Source organism: Papilio machaon, chromosome 10, assembly GCF_912999745.1.
Source record: "Papilio machaon chromosome 10, ilPapMach1.1, whole genome shotgun sequence".
In the NCBI taxonomy this organism is placed as follows: domain Eukaryota; kingdom Metazoa; phylum Arthropoda; class Insecta; order Lepidoptera; family Papilionidae; genus Papilio; species Papilio machaon.
This window is the reverse complement of record NC_059995.1, coordinates 6,993,674-7,012,882: the sequence shown is the minus strand read 5'-3', so window position 1 is coordinate 7,012,882 and position 19,209 is coordinate 6,993,674. Positions and strand designations below refer to the sequence as shown.

Here is a 19,209-nt window from a genome sequence, read left to right as displayed (position 1 = left end):
TAAATAGTATTTCTACCAAGTTCTACAAAAAAAAATAGACGTCGCGTGGTTCAAAATGAATTCTTCAGAGGTTATTTTATTTTTATATAATGCTAAAAGCAATTCAATATACCTGTTCACATTTCTAATAGCTCATAATTAAAAAGAGGCAGTTGATCATATTGGTGCCATTTTTTTCTTTTTGCATGTTTACCAAGTAAAGTGAGCAAAACTATTACAAAGGTCAGGACTGCAAATAAGTTCATTAGAATTTGTAAAAATAACTTTATTTAAAATTTTCATATAATTATTGTTCTTATATGTAAAACAAAATAAAATGTATAATAAAATATATCAAGGTCTAATTGACCATCTAAAATTTTAATATAATTGAGGAATATGGCTATAGGCCTTATAAGCTGTATAAAAATACACTGTAATCTTACATCTATAAAACATAATTCTTTCGAGGAATTGAAAATGGAATGGAATCACTTGCTTACTCTGTCTATTAAAATGTTATTGTTATGAATTCTCTTATTGTTCTTTTCCATTGTTATTTTAGAATTTCTGAACAAGTAATTTACTTTTATATCATCTCTGTGCGTGTTTTTATTGTGTTATTTCTCTTTTTCTTATTTGTTGGTCATTCAACATCTATGTCACACTTTGTTAAATTGAGAATTTAACTTCTGTGGAACTAATTTTCTTTATTTCTATATGTATTTGTCTTTAACTTATAGCTTTATTTTTACTAAAATATTGGGGTAATTGCATGAAATATCATTTCAAAAGCCATAATTATTCCATTTTGCCCAAAATTCTCTTTGAATAACTTTTCCATAGAATGTTTTTATAAAGTACTGCTTCAGTTTCTGGATTTTTGGATGCCACTATACCACGTCCTACTACAACCACATCAGCTCCATTTTCAATAACTTTCTCTGGTGTATTGTAGACTTGACCGAGATTATCTTTAGGTTTTTCAAGTTGGACTCCAGGTGTTAATTGTATTAGTCCAGGGTCATCAAAGGTAGCTGCATTTTGACAAACAAATCCAGTCATTAACTGTGGATATTTTTCTGCCATTTTCACAGTTGCTTTTGTATAGTCTGGTGTTATAAGATTACCCTATAAAAATAAAAAAAACTGCATTATTTTTTCCATTGTATTGTATAAATCACAAATAATTTATCATCTTTTCATCTTTTACCTAAAACAACAATTAAACTATCAGATTACAATATGTTTACTAATATCTGTGGCTCTGAAGGACAAATATTGTGAATCTTAAGAAAAGTCTATGTACTCACCTCACTGCTCATTTCAGCGAGAAGAAAAACCCCTTTACTTTTATCTGAGCTAGCACTATTCAGTGCTTTTAAAATTCCTTCCCCTGGTAAGGAATGTACAGTAACACAATCAGCCCATTCACTTATTTTGTAGATACCTTTTGAATACTGAAGTGATACAGTGTTGCCAATATCAGCAAATTTCCTATCTTCTAGTAAAAGAAAATTAAATTTGGTTGCCATTTGCTTTAGTTGTTCTACAAAATCACTGTTAAAATCTTCTATAATATCTACATGTGTTTTCACAAGACACACATGTTCACCAACTTTTTCTAGAAGATTCAATATTTGTACTGATGATGTCAGATCAACTGAGACACAGAGATTTGTTTTTTTAGTAGCCATTATGTTGAATAGCTGTTTTGCTATAGAATTTTTTGATACTCCTGCTCTTTTTTCAAATGGCATATTTAGTCTGCTAACAGCTTTCACTGAAATAAGATTATAAATATCTATATATATAAAAGAAAGTCGTGTTAGTTACACTATTTATAACTCAAGAATGGCTGAATCAATTTGACTGAAAATTGGTGGGCAGGTAGCTTAGAACCAGGAAACTATTTACCCCGTTTTCTATTTTTTATTCCGCGCGGACGGAGTCGCGGGTAAAAGCTAGTTTAAAATAAAAACATACAGATGTTGCAACAGTAAGCATTAGTATTATCACAAAATTACTATTAAATAAAAATACCTTCTGATGATTCTACAGATGGTGCTTTAGTATTGTTTAAGTAATTCTTAACTTCAACTCCGATCTCTTTAGTGATACAATTATTGTCAACCAATATTTTAATTAACTCTGACATTGTTAAAAGAGACATCATTTTAACTTTATTTTTTTCTAGATTTTGTCTGCCACCTTGTTCTCTGTCCAGAATGATAACTGCCTGCTCAACAACTAAACCTTCTTTCCTTAAATCATTTACAGTTTCTAGTACACTAGAACCTGACGTTACAACATCTTCAACTATACAGCATTTTTGATTTTTCGAAAAATGACCTTCAATAAGTTTCTTAGTGCCATAAGATTTGGCTTCTTTTCGTCTCATTAGCATAGATTTCTTGGCTTTGACACTGAGCAACGTTGCAATTGGTAAAGCTGTGTAAGGTACTCCGCAAATATGGTCATATTCAAGACTAATCAATGAACTTGAATATAATAGGTCGGATATTGATTCCTGAAAATTTTAACAATAATCATATTTACTATATGTGATTATCATAAACATAAAGTCAAACTGATGAAAGATACAGAAAAATGTTTGAACCGAAAATTACAGTGTATATAATCTCATTCTAAAGATTATATTTTCGTCTGCAATTCGCATATTCGTTCGCCTAAAATTTTGAGTAGTTTAAAAGTAAAGTCACTCATAAATATTATTTTAAGATAGTTATTTTCAATAAAAAAAAATTACCATTATAGCAGGATAGCTAACTATAACCCTCAAATCAAAATAAACAGGTGTCTTCATACCACTTTTGGTGGTAAATTCACCGAATTTTACGGCGTCTATTTTGAAGAGGTTTATAGCCAATTCTTCTAATTGCTTAGTGAAATCCATAGTTATTATGTTATATTACAGGTATTTTTTAAGTACAATTACGATTTTGTGCTGTATTTAACTTGTTGACCATGTGATTTCAAAATTCAAACTTTGACAGTTGACATGACATCGACATAACCTTGACATGTTTGTTTTTTTTGTCTTCGAGTCGGCAATCAAAGAGCAAACTTTACAAATTGTATTAATGAGTAAATTTTATCCAAAGTTACATAAAAGATTTTCAAATAGAAATGCGTAGAGCGTAGAGTTACACTGATTTCGAAAATTCCTCATTCAGCTTATGTCAAACAGATTACTCACAAAGTCACATCTCATCTCATTCATTTGTCATTCGTGTAACCGAACTGATTCACTCATCGTTCTTCACGTCAACGTCATTCATAAATTAGTTCTTCTGGTGGATTGTTGTGGTTTTTGTGTTTGTGTTGGTGTAAATTATAAACGTAATTCTTTTGCCATGAAATGTAATTTGGTATATTTTTAGTATTTCTATTAATACGTAATCTGTTCTTAGTAAAAAACATAAATAATAAATATTCCAATTTAAAAACAAAGCTTAAGTAAACTTGTTTCAAGTTTAATTTGCAAAACTTTTTATCGTAGATCATTATTGTTTCTGCGTGTGATAAATAATAGTAAATACTCCAAGATTATTATTATATTTTAACGGAAATTTGGGACTCAGGTAGAGAGATTTTGAATCAATGCGGGGCTAAGTGAACCCACCCTCCTAACCGGACGAAATGGGGTCCCCTCCCTTATATAGGGGATGTTAGGGTAGACAAAGGGTAGTCACCCTCGCGCGGAGGGGAGCTAAGGCCTTGGGCGACCGTTGGAAGGGAAGGGATTACTATTTCAAGATCGGCATTTCCCCTTTACACTATATTTTGCGGTGAATGTGAGAAAGTTTATAACTTCTGTGTTATTTTAAAGAGTGTATAATACAATATTTGACATCATGGAAACCAAGGCGGCAGGTACATATGAAATTACTTAAATACATTGCTTTTATTTTAACCCCATCTCGTTAATTTTTCGGTATAAATATGGAAATAGGCATGCGAACTTAGAGTAATTTAAATTCTACTTTTTCCCAATTTCTTAGTAGTCGTTTGTACCAATAACATTGGATTTTTATGAAGCAAGATTCGAATGTTATGCCCACGGCAAGATCCCTTCACTTTTACCGTATTTTTTAAGTGTCCAATACGTGAAACTTTTATGTAAGTGTAATGTTTTACAAAACCCCTTTACTTTACTAAGTTTTTTTTTATAAAATGTCATTAGTACTTTTGACCCGGTAGGTACTTTTGTCGACCATGGTATTGTTATTTTGGGCCCGTTTGAGGAAGGCATAATGACCACACTTGTATTAGCTAATAACTAAAGTACCAACATATTTTGAGTTACTAAAGATATGTAGATGCTTTCGTAGTCACTAGCACTTATACTATGAAATACTATCAATTCTCGAGCTCAGTTGCGCGGTCAATTCATAATTTGGCGGGAAAACTTTCGTCCAGTATTCTCTTGGCTTTATCAAATATCGTGAAATTTTACGCTATTCGTCGAAATACTATCATTTATCGTCACGAAAAAAAACGAGTAAAACCATAATGCTTTTGAATGATTGTTTTATTAGTAAAAAATCACTTTAATATTTGTTTACAATTTACCGGACGGTAAAACCACTTCAAACATATTTATTTATCCATGCAGATATGAGATCTGTGGAGGAAATCATTAAACGAAATTTGATGGCAAGGACGAAACTGGCGAAGATAATCCACGAAGCAGATGGCACTGTGCGATACGAGTGTGTGGAATGTCCCGCGCAATACTATGACAAGGAGAAATTGGAACTCCACCTCTGCAAGCACAATGACGAGTATAGATATCTCTGCGGCATTTGTGGAACTGGGTAAGGGTCATTCATTAATTAATGATTTCTCTGATGGAAGTTAGCAAGTAGAGTAAGTAACGTGTTAGTCCTAAGGGTTATAGATGTCCAAATATACTCTCTATAAAACCTTCTGTATAATGTAATTTTAATTTTGTCAACAGTACTATCACAAATAAATATGTTATTTTAAAATAAAATTTATTTTTAAAACGAAAAGGTTTTCAAATATAAAAATAATAATATTGAAATTACCAACTCGAGTATGACAACAAATTTTTTCGTAATAAAATGACAAAAACAATGTACATTTTTATCATCAGACATATTGTGATAAAACTGTTTGCCTATATTTTTTAACGTAATTGTACAAAATTACAAAGGTGTTAGAATTTTCACAGGGGGAATACTTGGACATCTATTACCCTTTGGTTTAATATTTCAGAGTTTATAGATGGAGTAACCCATAGTATTAGACTTGACACCTCCTTTAATCGCCTTTTTATAATAGTTAATTAAGCCTTTCAAAATAGCTCTAAGTCGATATTAACTGCGCCTGTACCTTCTAACTTGATAATTGTTGTACTTTTCGGTTTACTCTTTAGTCCGAATCGAACTTAAAACATGTGCATTCGAACATTTATGTACCTGTATTAGTTGCGAATGTCTCACAGTAAGTTAGCACTAGCTAAGATTTTTTTTTCCAATAGTCAAGTTTAAAAAAAAATAAGAAGAAATTCTTAGAAAATTCCTTATAGACTAAACCGAGATTACATGTTTTTTGAAATGTTTCGTCATAGCAGTCTCATCCCACGGTCACATTGCTACGGCAGTTGTGCTCGTCTCGTCTCACGAGCGGTCGTCTTACTAGCTTAGTGGCAAAGCTCTAAAATTCTGTAATAAAAAAAAATCGTATTATGTGTAGTGAAAATACTGCCTCTGTGATTGGTGCTCTGTGCTTGTGCAACATCTGTGAAAATTTAAAGAAAGGATTAAAATGTATATGTTAGTATAGTGTTTTTATATCTATTGTTGGTTGTATGTTTTTAAGAAATTTTAATACAAAAACACTATTTCATAAATGTTAAACAAATATTTAAAGACCTCTATTAATCCTGGTCTTCGGTGTATTTAAAAGATAAATTAGTTAGGAATATTTTCGTCAAAACACCTTTTAAAAACATATTCAGGTAGCTGTGTTTTGTATTTCTTTTTGTTATACGTTTTGCCAACTTCCAACATTATTTGTATAACAATTTGACTATGTTTTTAAAGACCATCTAGCTTGCTTTTATAATTATTAATTTGTACGTACGTTACGTTGTACATTTTGATTATTCTCGAGTAGTATTAAGGCGGTCAAATAATCTAAAATAAGTTACGAAATAAGAAATTGATGTTCAGTTTCCCCCTCCTCCATAAATAGTCAGCCAACCTTCTACTCTCTCCCTGTATGGTAGGTCATCGCACCATCTAGTGGGGGGTCGGCTACTCTGCAGGCTAGGCACTACAACAGTTATCGGGTTTTGTACATAGCTTTCTATGAAACTTGAATACTAACAGTAACATAATAAGTTTTTGAAGTAATCAGATAACTACAAAGTAAGGATAGTACAGCACTTGAGTAGTTGGTTAAAGCACTACTTAGTGTACATTTTTCATACCAAATCTACACTAAGGGGACTCTTAGGGATCATTAAATGATGTAAAACAAGTAGAGTAAAATGAAGTATTTATTTTTGTTTGAAAACTGCTAACGTTCTCCTTTTACCTTGATTCTTATATTATTATTATTAATGTCATAAATGCGAATGTTTAGATGGATGGATGGATGTTTGTTTGAAGGTATCTCTGGAATGGATCAACGGATCTTGATTAAATTTGGTACAGATGTAGATCACAGTCTGGAAGAACGCATAGGCTGGTTCTTAAGTTTTTTTTTATTCCGCGCGGACGGAGTCACAACAGTTAAATTATAATATAATATAGACAAACTAAACCCAAACTTAAGTTCAAATTCCCCGACGAATATTTTACCTCAGGAAGTTTACCGACATTGCTGTAAAGCTCTTCAAACCGCAACCTCAAGAGAATTACCTCTTATAAATCCCATCAAAACGTAGCCCTTTTCTATTCTCGACAAAATCAAAAATAAGAATGTTAAAATCTTAGTGAAATTATTTAAATATTTAATTGTTTGTTTTGGTTTAATTGAAAATTCACTCAACGCTCGACCTGAGTCAAATTTGGGCTTTCGCTATGTTAAACATTTATTAACTGAAAATAAAAAAATAACAAAACAATCCTTATCATATAATTTTTATAAGATTTGTCTTTTACCAAGATAGTATACTCCTATAGTAGGACTCCTTGTCTTTAGGTTGAAGCGTAAGGAACACCTGGAGCGACATACCCAGGAGCACCTGGAGGTTCGCCCCTACAGCTGCCACGTGTGCGGCAAAGCGTTCAAACGCAAGGAACATCTCAACATACATCTTGCCATACACAGTGGCGGGAAACCGCTCGAATGTGAAGTCTGCCAAAAGAGTAAGTGTACATTTGTATGTTGTGTATATATACCACCTAAGCTATCGGTTAAGTCTTCTGAATAAATTAAATCTTATACTTAGCATTATTTATCTAAGTTAAACTAATTGACAAGGTATTTTAGATAACATGAATTACGGTGCAAAACGGAAAGGAGATACTCCTTAGACGTAATAGTTGAAAAGGTCAATTTACGAGTTATTCTCTTTCAAGCTACTATTACTAATACTACAAGAGGACTTGTGAGGTGTAGTTGGAATTTGTACATTTTACACCTATATGTTTACAATCGTGTATTGAGTGTTTCATCTCGTAACAGCGTTCTACCGCAAAGATCACTTACAAAAGCACATGCTGACACATAACAAGCACTTCCTGGGCGACATGTTGGAGCGGCTGGCGGAGAGAGACGGTGTCACCATCAAGCAAGAGATAGAAGAAGAAGAATTCCTCACACCCATTATTACCAGCGTCTCAGGAAGCGTTGGCGATACTAAAATTAAAATGGAGGTAATCAAACTTATTTATTATCTACCTCTGCATACACTAAACCGTCCATTTCCATTGTTTTTGCTTTTTAGCCGTCTTCAAAAAGAAGGAGGTTATCAATTCGACTGTTTTTTTTTTATGTGTGTTACCGCGATGTTCCGCCCCTGGTGCTCCGATTTTGATAAAAAATATTTTAATCGAAAGGAAGTGCTTGCAGATGGGTCCCATTTTTTTGATTTTTTTTTTAAATAACTAGAAGACTAGTAGATTTTGAATTTAGCTTCAAAATTTGTTTGTGAAAATGTTGTGTTAAAGTAATATCATGTTATACTGATATGGTCTATAAAACGTCAGAATGTGTGACGGTCTCTCTGAGTAACAGTTGACGTTTCTTTGGACCTTTCTAAAACGATACTGATCACAAAGTGGTACTGTACTAAGTAAGGGGGATTTTTATATTTTCGAGTCTCATTAAATATATAAATGTATTAATACGCGAAGCGAAATCTTTGTACCCCTTTTTAAGTAAATTGTACGAACGAGAAATTTGACACAGATAATAAGTTTGAAGAATATATAAAGCTATTATTTATTAAAAAGATTTGGCAATAGACAAAAGGATTTAAATCAAAATCGAACTTATTTAATTTCGATTTTAGAACAAAGTTCAACCTCTACTTCTTACTAATATTTAAATGCGAATGTTTAGATGGATCGATGGATGTTAGTTAGCAGAGTTTGGCTATTAATTATGTTTTGTTTTAATTCCGTGCGAACGGAGACGCGGGCAACACATAGTATATAATAACTACCTGTACGACTTTAACATTACGAAGTGAGCTTTTAAAACAGGATTGCTATGACATTGCAACCTGATATACCTGTTAGTTTTATTATATAACCTATAGTATAGTTTAATAAAAGAACTAAAAGCGCAGGTAAAACCCGAAGGGGGCTTACGTGAGTCACCCTGTAGCCTTTGGGGGGGTTGTGGGGGACGGGAGGGTCAGAAAGACCCGACGCACGCCTACGGTTAAGCCAACCAAAGGCGCTTTGCCTCTCGCATTTACCGTACAAGAGGCGAGAGTTTATCTACATTGTATATATATATTTATATTCTAGGCTATACAAGTTTAAGGTCTTTCATTTGTGGGTTTAACTTAGATAAATTAACTTATTAAAACACTGTAGATAAATATAGTAACGTCAGATTGCTGATGACATATGTATGAATGTTGTTAAAGTTTTAAGAATTTGTACCGGAGTTTATTTGTAGATATCGAAGTAATCTTTTCTCTTAGTAAAATATTTAAACACCAAAAGTAATGTATTCAATCGATTAATTGATGAAAAGTGTTTTTTTTTAAATTCGCCATTCGATCTATTATTTTTAACATTTACAATAGCAACACACCCTAGCAAGATTTGACGATATGAACATATTTCATTGTATAACCACTTTCATTAAATAGTTCGCCAAAACTACTATTCCCATTATTTTAGATTCCTGATGTAATGGAGGATTCTGAAGGCGACCAGCCTATCAGACCTGTGCCTGTGATCAACGACAGCGTGTACCAAAAGATGAGGCCGTACGTCTGTAACATCTGCAACAAAAGATACAAAAGACGAGATCATCTCAAAGTGCACAGCAAAACGCATATGAAAAAGACTAAAGTGTGCTCCGAGTGTGGATTAGGTAAGTCAATTAATGTTTAACTATTGTAAATCCAAATTGAGAGATTCCCTAAGTGACCACTTAACGAATCTGAGTGTGGGAGTAAGATCTTTCTCTCGCCTATTCTAAGAATTAAAGACATGTTATGCCTGCTCTTTTTATATATAGCAGACGGTCAAAATTAACGTCAACGCTTTGGTGTTACCACCCTTTTGCCTAGATATGCACCATGCAAATGTGAATGGCAACCCTATAGGACGACAGTTCCAAAAACTTAGCATTTTTACTGTCTTAACCAGAGTAAATTAGTAGCAGAGATTTTTACGTAGTTTTATGTTCTCTTATCATGTTCGCAAACATGCTCACTTCAGGTATTGGGTAATGAGTGTGTATATAAGAGAACTAGCGAGATAGGTTAGGGGGTAACGCTGAGGTGGCAACTGCATATAAAATGGGAGGGATGAGGTGGATTCTCTACGATGTGTGGTGCACCACGTTGAGTAATCAATATGTTTTCACACTCTTACATCACTGATGGTAAAATTATCTATCTATCTATATCTATCTATATATATAAAAGAAAGTTGTGTTAGTTACACCATTTATAACTCAAGAACGGCTGAATCGATTTGACTGAAAATTGGTGGGCAGGTAGCTTAGAACCAGGAATAGGACATAGGATAATTTTTACCCCGTTTTCTTTTTTTTTTTTTATTCTGCGCGGACGGAGTCGCGGGTAAAAGCTAGTTTACCATAAAAGCAACATGCAATTTAATACAATACTTTCATCTGTATAGAAAATGAATAGAAAGGACTAAAAAAAAAGCCAATCGTATGGCGTCAGGGAATAGCATCTCACGTGGGTTGCCCTAAGGAAGGGCTATGCTATAAATAGACAAGCAGGGTAACTTTACTTGTGTCCGCTATTACGCTGCAAGGCAATCGCCTTTATGCCTGCCAAGCGACAATTACGACCCCCCTCCGTGTACAATAGGGGGTCTACAGTACACGACTTAAAAATATGTACTTTACAAGTAATGAAAGGATTAAATAAGAGTTTTTAATCATCGCTATGGTATCCTAGTAATTTAGAAAATAGTTTCTATTTATATTTCCAAATCCAGTATTGAAATGCGTATTAAGTCTAAATTTGTCGAATAAATTTCAATATTTAATCTGTGATTTCATCTGTCCCATTTCGATTTATACGAGATCAAAAAACTACAATACTTATCTCTCGTAAAGGGAAAACGGAAAGATTAAATAATGTAGCCTGTCCTAAAAAAGGAGTTGGCCGTCCCATTTAACGTGAGCCCGGGACCCTCCCCTTTCGGCGGGTGAAATGTGCCCTCTTTTTTGGAACGGATCCCGCTGGGTGCGGGCGTAGGTAGATTTACTGGGTAAACGGGGAGATGGGGGAAAGAAAAAATTCTGAATAAATTACAACACGTGTTGGGGTTAACGTATATTTTTTAAAGTGTATTCTATTTCTATGTTAAAATTGAACATTCTTTGCATAGTCAGTGTTAATAAAAACCACAGGATATCTAAGATTTCACATTTATTTGAGATTAACGTCTATTCACAATGTTAAAGTCAATTAACACTTGTAAGAAAGCTATAGTGAAAAAGGCGGGAATAATCGCAATAAAAAAAGAGAAAAGAGTAAAGGAACGAAAATGGAGAACATTGTCAATTGTTTACCCATAGAAGATAAAAGGGACCGTAAGTTTGCACTACCGAAACATTCACAATAAACATGCTTCATCTCTTACTCTGTGTATCTGAGATCGGAACATGTTTTTGCTAATGTTTCGGCTGTGTGAATTCGCGTAAAGATAACGGAACGATGGACGCATAGTTTTGAAAGACGTGCGTTGAGTTCGTTACGCAAATCGAGCATCCAAAGACCGCGTACGATGTGTTGGTAATTCGGAATACCGGTTAATGTGGTGGGTAAAGGGGGGGAGGGACGTCACGATCTTTGTTGCGATATCGCGATGTGTTGCGAAATGGAAACATTATTTGTAGACTATGGTCATACGAGGGTCTTGTCATATAAATTAGTTGTAGTGGTAGATTCTTTTTTTTATATTATTTTTAGAGCTAAGTAACGAGGAATTAAGAGATTTCCAGCCAGCGTTTTTACAAACGATAATGTTAAAAAAAATGTTTTTAGTACATTCCTTATCTGTCGTGTCTCGAGCCCGGATATCATTGGGAGACTCCACCATACCTAACGTCTCCCCTAATTTTTAACGTTAGGGGAAACTAATACGGAATTCATTTAAACATTGACAGTACTTTAAAAAAATGGAACTCGTTTCAGAGCATTAATTTAGTTTCGTTATAACACACATAAAAAAAAAAAAAAAAAATTCAGTCGAATTGATAACCTCCTTCTTTTTGAAGTCGGCTAAAAATGAAAACAAGCAGCGATTGTAACCTTGGTTTATCAATTTTGTTATAAAATACGCTGAATTATCTAAAAACTTCAAGAAAAATGTCACTGCCATACTCTGTCATTAATTGTTTTCTAAGGGTTACCCTTAATGTAGATTTTTAGTGTACACTCATAGTTAATTTTCACTAAGGGGACCAATTAACAATTTCGTTCCATTTCATTAGATCTGCTAATAACTTCAGTGTGTTAGTTCCGTTCTCTACTATTTTCTATTTGTTGAGTAGAAATCTAGATAACTTCATGAATATATGCAGTAATTGTAGTATAGCATTACCTTATTCCACTTTCTGTATTCCAAGGCAACTCCTTCATACCACGTACCAATACGATTTTCCTTACCAAAGTGGGTGAGGAAAATCGTACACAGCTAATGTCTACAATGCGACATTATAGTTATAGGTCGTGTATATAATATCTATATATATAAAAGAAAGTCGTGTTAGTGACACTATTTATTGAAAATTGATGGGGAGATAGCTTAGAACTAGTACACGGACATGGGAACTTTTTTATCATATGTGCATTTTTTTATTTCGCGCGGACGGAGTCGCGGGTAAAAGCTAGTTTATAATGTTAGTAAAACTACTTGTAAGTTTGGATAGATGGATGGATGTTTGAAGGTATCTCCGGAACGGCTCAATGGATCTTGATGAAATTTGGCACAGATGTAGAACATAGTCTTGAAGAACATATAGACTACTTATTTTTTTAAATCCCTAAGGACGGAATCGCGGGCGACAGCTAGTTTTTAATAAAGTCGAATTAAAACTTGTCAAACTGTGAAAGTTATTATAGACGAAAAAAAAATATTTTATTAGACAAGTCATTAGATGTTTCAACCGTAAGTTTCCATTGCTGAAACATATGTACAAAAATATGTTCTCATCTTTCTCATGCTCTTTGAAAAGATAGATATAACAATATCTATACCTATATATAAAAGAAAGTCGTGTTAGTTACACTATTTATAACTCAAGATCGGTCGAACTGATTTAGCTGAAAATTGATGGGGAGGTAGCTTAGAACTAGGAGACGGACACTTTTTTATCTTGTGTGCATTTTTTTTATTCCGCGCGGACGGAGTCGCGAGTAAAAGCTAGTTGTTTATATTCTCGTCTTGATAGTGGAAACTCAAGGTAAAAGAGGCGAAAGTGCATCGACGTGTATTAAAGGAAGCTGGTATCAATGATTACTGTTAATACTTCGCTTCGGATCAGGTTTAAAAAGGAAGGTAAACTTGTACGATTACCTATAAAATTGTTTTGTACATTTCACCTCATCTTTGTTGATTAAAGGTAGGCAACGCATTTGCAAATGAGGATGCATTAGCGGCAGTCACTTCGCCATTTTAGCGAAATGACCGAAAGGATGCTTGCTCTTTTTCCAACTAAATTATGTAATATCTAAAAAGTAATAATTAATACATTTGTATTTTTTAGGTTAGGTAGGTTAGGTACATATGGGCATATTAAAAATGCGGAGGACTGGCATGTGACAAGGAATGCTTTCAATATCAATGTGGTATATGTCGGTAGGGGTATGCTTAACAAAAGATGGATTGCTTGAAAGGCGACATAGTATAAGGGACGAAGCACAGAAATGACAGATTGATTTGGAAGACAAACACTTGGCAATTTTATCATATAACTCGGTACAGCTGAAGAACTAGTACAGAACCATAACATTAGTATAATCTTTATGTATAAAGATATATTCCTAGCACAAACAAACGTTGTTTTCTAGTCCATCCTTAGTAAACTTAAGCTCTGGAAAACGGATGATACATAACGTCTATGTAGTAAATAGCTCGTGCTAAACTCCCGGATTCGTGAGGTTCCACCATTTAAAGGGGGGAGGGTAAGCCTTTAGGGGGGAACCTCCTACCGACCCCCAGGCAACGCCCGTGCGTACTATTCGGCATCGAGAAATGTAACAAGCCTACATGGAGTTATGTTCACGCTAACTTGAAAAAACTAGACTAACAATACTGACAATTCATACTTCCGCACAGTTATTGCCCTAAGTGAAGATTAATTATCAGATTTGTACACTAAGGAATTGCTTATATAAATGTTAAAAGACGGAATATGGTAGTTTATCTGTTATTATAAATATATACGAACACCTCTTAAAATAAAATACCACATCCAATCTTTTAAGATTATTGTATTAGGTCAAATGATCTTTGACAATTGCTAACTAATATGATAAAAAAATTTCTCTTAAAACTTTCAGACATTTATCATTTTAATGCTCTTAGATTCATATTGCAAGTTCAACTATGTACATACATATAGCGAAAATTGAAATATAGATATACAACCGTGGTAAAATCAATACTAACGTAGGTCTCGATGTAGAGGTAGGTCCGTCCCTTCCCCAGGGCCTCTTGACCGAACCCCACCACTTACGGACATGACCTAGATGCAATGTTTGATCGATGATCATTTTGTTCCACTACCTGCTTGTACCGTCCAGGCTTATAAAATATTCCTTAAAGCTCCTAAACGTAAACATATTAAACTAAGCAATAAATTTGTCTACGCGCATTATTCTATCATTCAGATATTTCTTTTAAGATGACTTATAATATTTTAATTTATTTAAAAAATTAAATATTTAATTTTATTTATTCCCCCAAGAAGAGTTCTCGAAAGGTAACCGCGGGAAAGTGATATACGACGTTTAAAATGCATACCTGTTAAGTGCATGTATTTGGCAGCAAATAGCGGCTTTATCGTTATAATATTTTATCGACTATATATTGAAACGAGATATATCAATTGTTAATTGGACCTTGTCAAGCAGAAGAGATCCAGCCAACAATTCGTCGAAAATCATAAATATATATATAATCTGCTAATCGAATTTTATATCAGAACAAAACTCTATGACACTATATGTACTAACACACTATTCTACTAAACACTTCTAAATTTAAAAAACGTATTTACTCAAAAGTAACATAATGTTGGATGGATCTTGTCTACTTAACAGGGTCCAACTATATTGTGTGAGTAAATTTCGCTTATCGTTTTTACATCAAAGTCCTAAAATATAAATAATCCTCTCGGTATTTTGACATCGCAGTCGAGCCAAAGGTGCTCGACCCCAGCGACCTTACAGACCCACCCTTATTTTAGGCGATCCCCATGGGCATGTGCTGAGGGGGAGTGAAGTAGGGGCTAACCCCTACTAGCTACTCCCTAAGGAGTAACCGTACTTGTTAGGGGACGGCTACAGGGGAAGGGGATTTATTTCTCAATATATCCCCGACCCGACTTGGTTGGAAATCAGAATTTTGCTCTTTTTAACATCTGGTTATTTTACAGTGAATGAAAAATATATATGCGCTTTACACGGTAATACTGCCTAATTGTAGCCTTTTAAATTTTTATTTTCATTTAGTTTTTAAATCAAACCGCATTATTTTTCAAGGAGAACAGCAGTGACAATAAATATATAAATGTGTCGACAATGGTAACTTGTAAAAAATATTGAATTTCTTCTTCCTTGTCGGCAGCATTTCACTACGACGGCCAACTGTTGTCACATATAAACTCTGTGCACCTGCAAGCGTACCGGTTAGAGGGCGATACTGACGGCATCGCTAGACTGAAAATCATGCTCGGAGACAAGGCGCAACTACTCATGGCGGTCAGTTAACCTTTTAAATGCCGGCAAAAGTTCGGCAAACTATTCTTGTATGTTTTATAAACTTTATTTAATCATGAATCCGTAATGCATTTGAATTTACGTCTTTTGTAAGCGAAAGGAATCGAAAATAATAAATATTAACAAATAATCTTATTTTCAAATTTTAACTGTCATTGTCTCGTATTATACTAAATAAATATTTCTCTCGTTTTCAGTCTGATGGCACAGACCTACTGGTGCCGAGGGTGAAGAAAACGTCTGACGAAAGACCGCACGTGTGTCACATCTGTAACCGCAAGTTCAAGAGGAAACAGCACCTGAAGGTGCACGGCAACGTCCACATGAGGGTCTCACAGCCCACCATATGGTGCTCGCTTTGTAATGAAGGTGGGTCTATCAGCAGTTAAAGGGTTAACTTCTGCCTCCATAGAAATTAACTAGCAAATAGTTCTTTGTAAAGTCATGCCAACGGAAGAAAATCGTTAAAAAACTTGCATTATTTAACGATTTCTTGCATTTTCATAAAATGTTGGTTTTTTTTTTTTAAATAATTGTGTTTTAATATGAAAAATGTTTAAAACTAGTATGTTTGTAGGTTTCTTCGCCAACGATCAGTTCGAGCGACACAAGTGCACGCCTTGGGAGCGAGGCGAGTCGGGCAGCTCGGGCGAGTCGGGCGGAGGGCAGACCACGCACGAGGCCAAGAAAGAGAATATCTGCTCCCAGGACTATGTCGAGGTATACACAAATACCTAGGGTGCAAGTTAATAAATAATAAGGCGATTAAGTCAAAGAAAAGAATAAAAAATCTGAATTTGCCCAACTAATAGTTTAAACTAAAATTAAAGACTTGCTTTCATTTCATACTTAATCTGCTGTCAGCAAGTGTTTTTTTAGATTTTTTCATTGATTGAATTGTATTTTTTCTTGATGACGTCACAACGTTGACAGACAGACGTAGACTTAGTATGACGTCATATTTTGTATGACATTTATTACATTTATTTTATACTAGCTGTCGCCCGCGATTCCGTCCGCGCGGAATTAAAAAAAACGTAATAAGTAGGCTATATGTTCTTCCAAACTATGTTCTACATCTGTGTTAAATTCCACCAAGATCCGTTGAGCCGTTCTCGGATACCTTCATACAAACATCCATCCATCCATACATTCGCATTTATAATATTAGTAAGATCTGCTAAAGACTATATCGAACTTGTAGGTGATAGAAGAGCCTCAGGGTCAGGAGAACGGTAGCATGGAAGATCAGGAGTACCTAGAGCCGAGGCAGAGTAATGACGAGGTGGGGGATGTCGGTGAGACAGGGGAGATGGGGGATGTGGAGGAGATGTGTCTGCCGGTGCCGCGGCGTGTGTACGTATGCAAGTACTGCACCAAGCCATTCAAACGGAAGGACCATTTTAAAATACACCTTCATATACATACCGGTATCAAGTCCTTCTTCTGTCCTGTTTGTGGGAAAGGTGAGACAATTTTTTTTTATTTTTAAATTTTTTCAATATAAAACTTCAATATAAAAAATCATAGATGGCACTATTCGATTTTTTTTTTGTTTTTACCTAATAAGAAATCTAGGAAGGTAGGGGGTTCTGAAAAAATCAAGAAGATATGGGAAGGGGGGCTAAAATAATATATCACATGTACTTATTTTTTAACTGATGACGAAATAAAAAAAAATAAATTTAATCAAATTAATTTGCTCACATTTTATCTATATTTCAATATAATATTTTGAATATTGCAATATTTTTTTTGTACTAAAACATATGGCTATAGGACTAAAACCTCAACACATCACCTTTTTGGGGGAAGGTAGTTACAACTTATTAGAAACATCACTTGATTAATGAATATTAATGAAATGACGTGGATTTAATTAAATTTGATTGTTTTTTTACTATGGTTTATTGTTTTGTAAGGATTCTATCGCAAGGATCATCTGCAGAAGCACACTCAGGTACACAGCAAGACTCGGCCTGCACGTAGACGTCTACCAGACCTCTACCCCATCAGTATGTTGAACAAGGAGGTCGTACCAGAGATCACCATACACGTGAGTCATACAACACACACACACTTTGTATGAACACTAGCATTAGCCCGTGACTTCATAATTTAAAAAAAATATTGAAAAGTATCTCATGTTTTCAAAGGAGACGCACAGAAAGATATTTACCCTTCCTTTGCCTCCGTCAAATTCACTTCCCATTCCCAAAATTTTTTTATAACAAATTGGACTAAAATTAACCCTCCAAAACTCATTAGTAAAACGCGGAATTACTTGATTGACTCCTGTCTTCTTTTTTTTTCTTTTTTTTTTAATATCATAAGGTGGAAAACGAGCAAACGGCCACCTGGATTCGCCATAATAGCGAGGCGACCGTTGCCAATAGACATCCGCAAATGCAGATGCGTTGTCTACCTTTAATCAACGGAGAAGGGGACGCACAGAAAGAGGATATTTCTTCTTCCTATGCGTCCCCTCTTCCGCCGAAACCACTTCCCCTTCCTATCCTTTTCTATTCAGAAAGGATGGGAAGGGAAAGAGGACTAAAATTAGGCCTGTGTGGTATTTCACCCGGCGAGGTCTATTCCGGTCTACTACAGTTAATATTTATAATGTTCACTATATATTTGCCATTTTTTTTTATTTTCAGGCACCATCGAATACTAAGCTCCGTGTACCGTTACAAATTAAAGTACCATATCAGATGGTGATGTCAATGGACAATGGTGAACAACGAGCTATCACCATTGACCCGCAAGCCTCCACAAGATTACAATGAACTATCACACTCAGAGATATAAAATGGCAATTAAGAAGGCACTTAGTAGAACAAATAGTTAGACAATTTTATCAGATATTTATGCGTTATAACTACTAGTTTATATTAAACTGTTTACCCCAAAAGTGGTAAGCGCGATAGTTTTAAAATAATAATCAACTTTTTGTCAAACGTATTTTTATGAACAACTGAGAAAAGATTAGAAATAATTTGTCTTTTTTTACATTCCTTCAAATAATCTTCAAAATATTCATAATCAATATAAGCAACTATTATATTAATATTGAAAAATATTGAATATTTCACATTTTATTGGAACGAAGTTCCTTATCGCGCGTTGTGAAAGGGGGCTAGACGGAAAACATTCTTACGAAAAGTTGTCACGACACTTTTTGCTATAGTAACCATGGCAACGACGTGACAATATATAACGAAAATTCATAGAAATAAAATGTACTTCTTGTGAAGACTTAAGTTTTTTATTCATAGAATAAACATTGGTTCCTTCACTAATTAATCGAAAGGAACTTCGTTCCATCCGGGTGTCCCTTGACAACTCTCTAGTTTTCAATGTATTAAATATTAATTAATATTTTGTTCAGTATTGATACATCCCCCCATAATATAATTATGTATGCACTTATTCAAAATAGTTTGGGAATCCCTGGTCTTATGTATTTCTATGGGTCGTATGTATAAGGGCCATAGTAACAAATTGATGATTTTTATTTTTTTGTGTTAAAAGCTACATCTTAGTTTAGTTAAATA

The 19,209-nt window shown here is 34.3% G+C and overlaps 2 protein-coding genes across 4 annotated transcripts; one reads left to right on the top strand and one right to left on the bottom strand.

Moving 5' to 3' along the window:
• Positions 1 to 393: 393 nt before the first annotated feature.
• LOC106718096 (uridine 5'-monophosphate synthase) lies at positions 394 to 3,130 on the bottom strand. Its single transcript, XM_045679703.1, has 4 exons — positions 2,750 to 3,130; positions 2,023 to 2,509; positions 1,293 to 1,762; positions 394 to 1,110 (listed from the first exon to the last, which is right to left on the bottom strand). The coding sequence occupies exons 1-4, from the start codon at positions 2,894 to 2,896 to the stop codon at positions 781 to 783; spliced, it is 1,434 nt and encodes a 477-aa protein (XP_045535659.1). The 5' UTR covers positions 2,897 to 3,130; the 3' UTR covers positions 394 to 780.
• Positions 3,131 to 3,296: 166 nt separating this feature from the next.
• On the top strand, positions 3,297 to 18,620 carry LOC106718018 (zinc finger protein 585A). 3 transcript variants are annotated; one of them, XM_045679712.1, is made up of 12 exons: positions 3,297 to 3,363; positions 3,585 to 3,876; positions 4,619 to 4,820; positions 7,180 to 7,346; positions 7,666 to 7,856; positions 9,339 to 9,534; positions 15,501 to 15,634; positions 15,850 to 16,021; positions 16,230 to 16,372; positions 16,857 to 17,118; positions 17,575 to 17,708; positions 18,313 to 18,620. In XM_045679712.1, exons 2-12 carry the CDS (start codon positions 3,858 to 3,860, stop codon positions 18,439 to 18,441), a joined length of 1,749 nt encoding a protein of 582 aa, XP_045535668.1. In that variant the 5' UTR covers positions 3,297 to 3,363; positions 3,585 to 3,857; the 3' UTR covers positions 18,442 to 18,620. The 3 variants fall into 3 exon arrangements, with proteins under 3 accessions (XP_045535668.1, XP_014367494.2, XP_045535669.1); XM_014512008.2 differs by lacking the exon at positions 3,297 to 3,363 and having other exon boundaries at positions 3,413 to 3,876; XM_045679713.1 differs by lacking the exons at positions 3,297 to 3,363; positions 3,585 to 3,876; positions 4,619 to 4,820 and adding an exon at positions 5,650 to 5,804.
• The last annotated feature ends 589 nt before the right edge of the window (positions 18,621 to 19,209 follow it).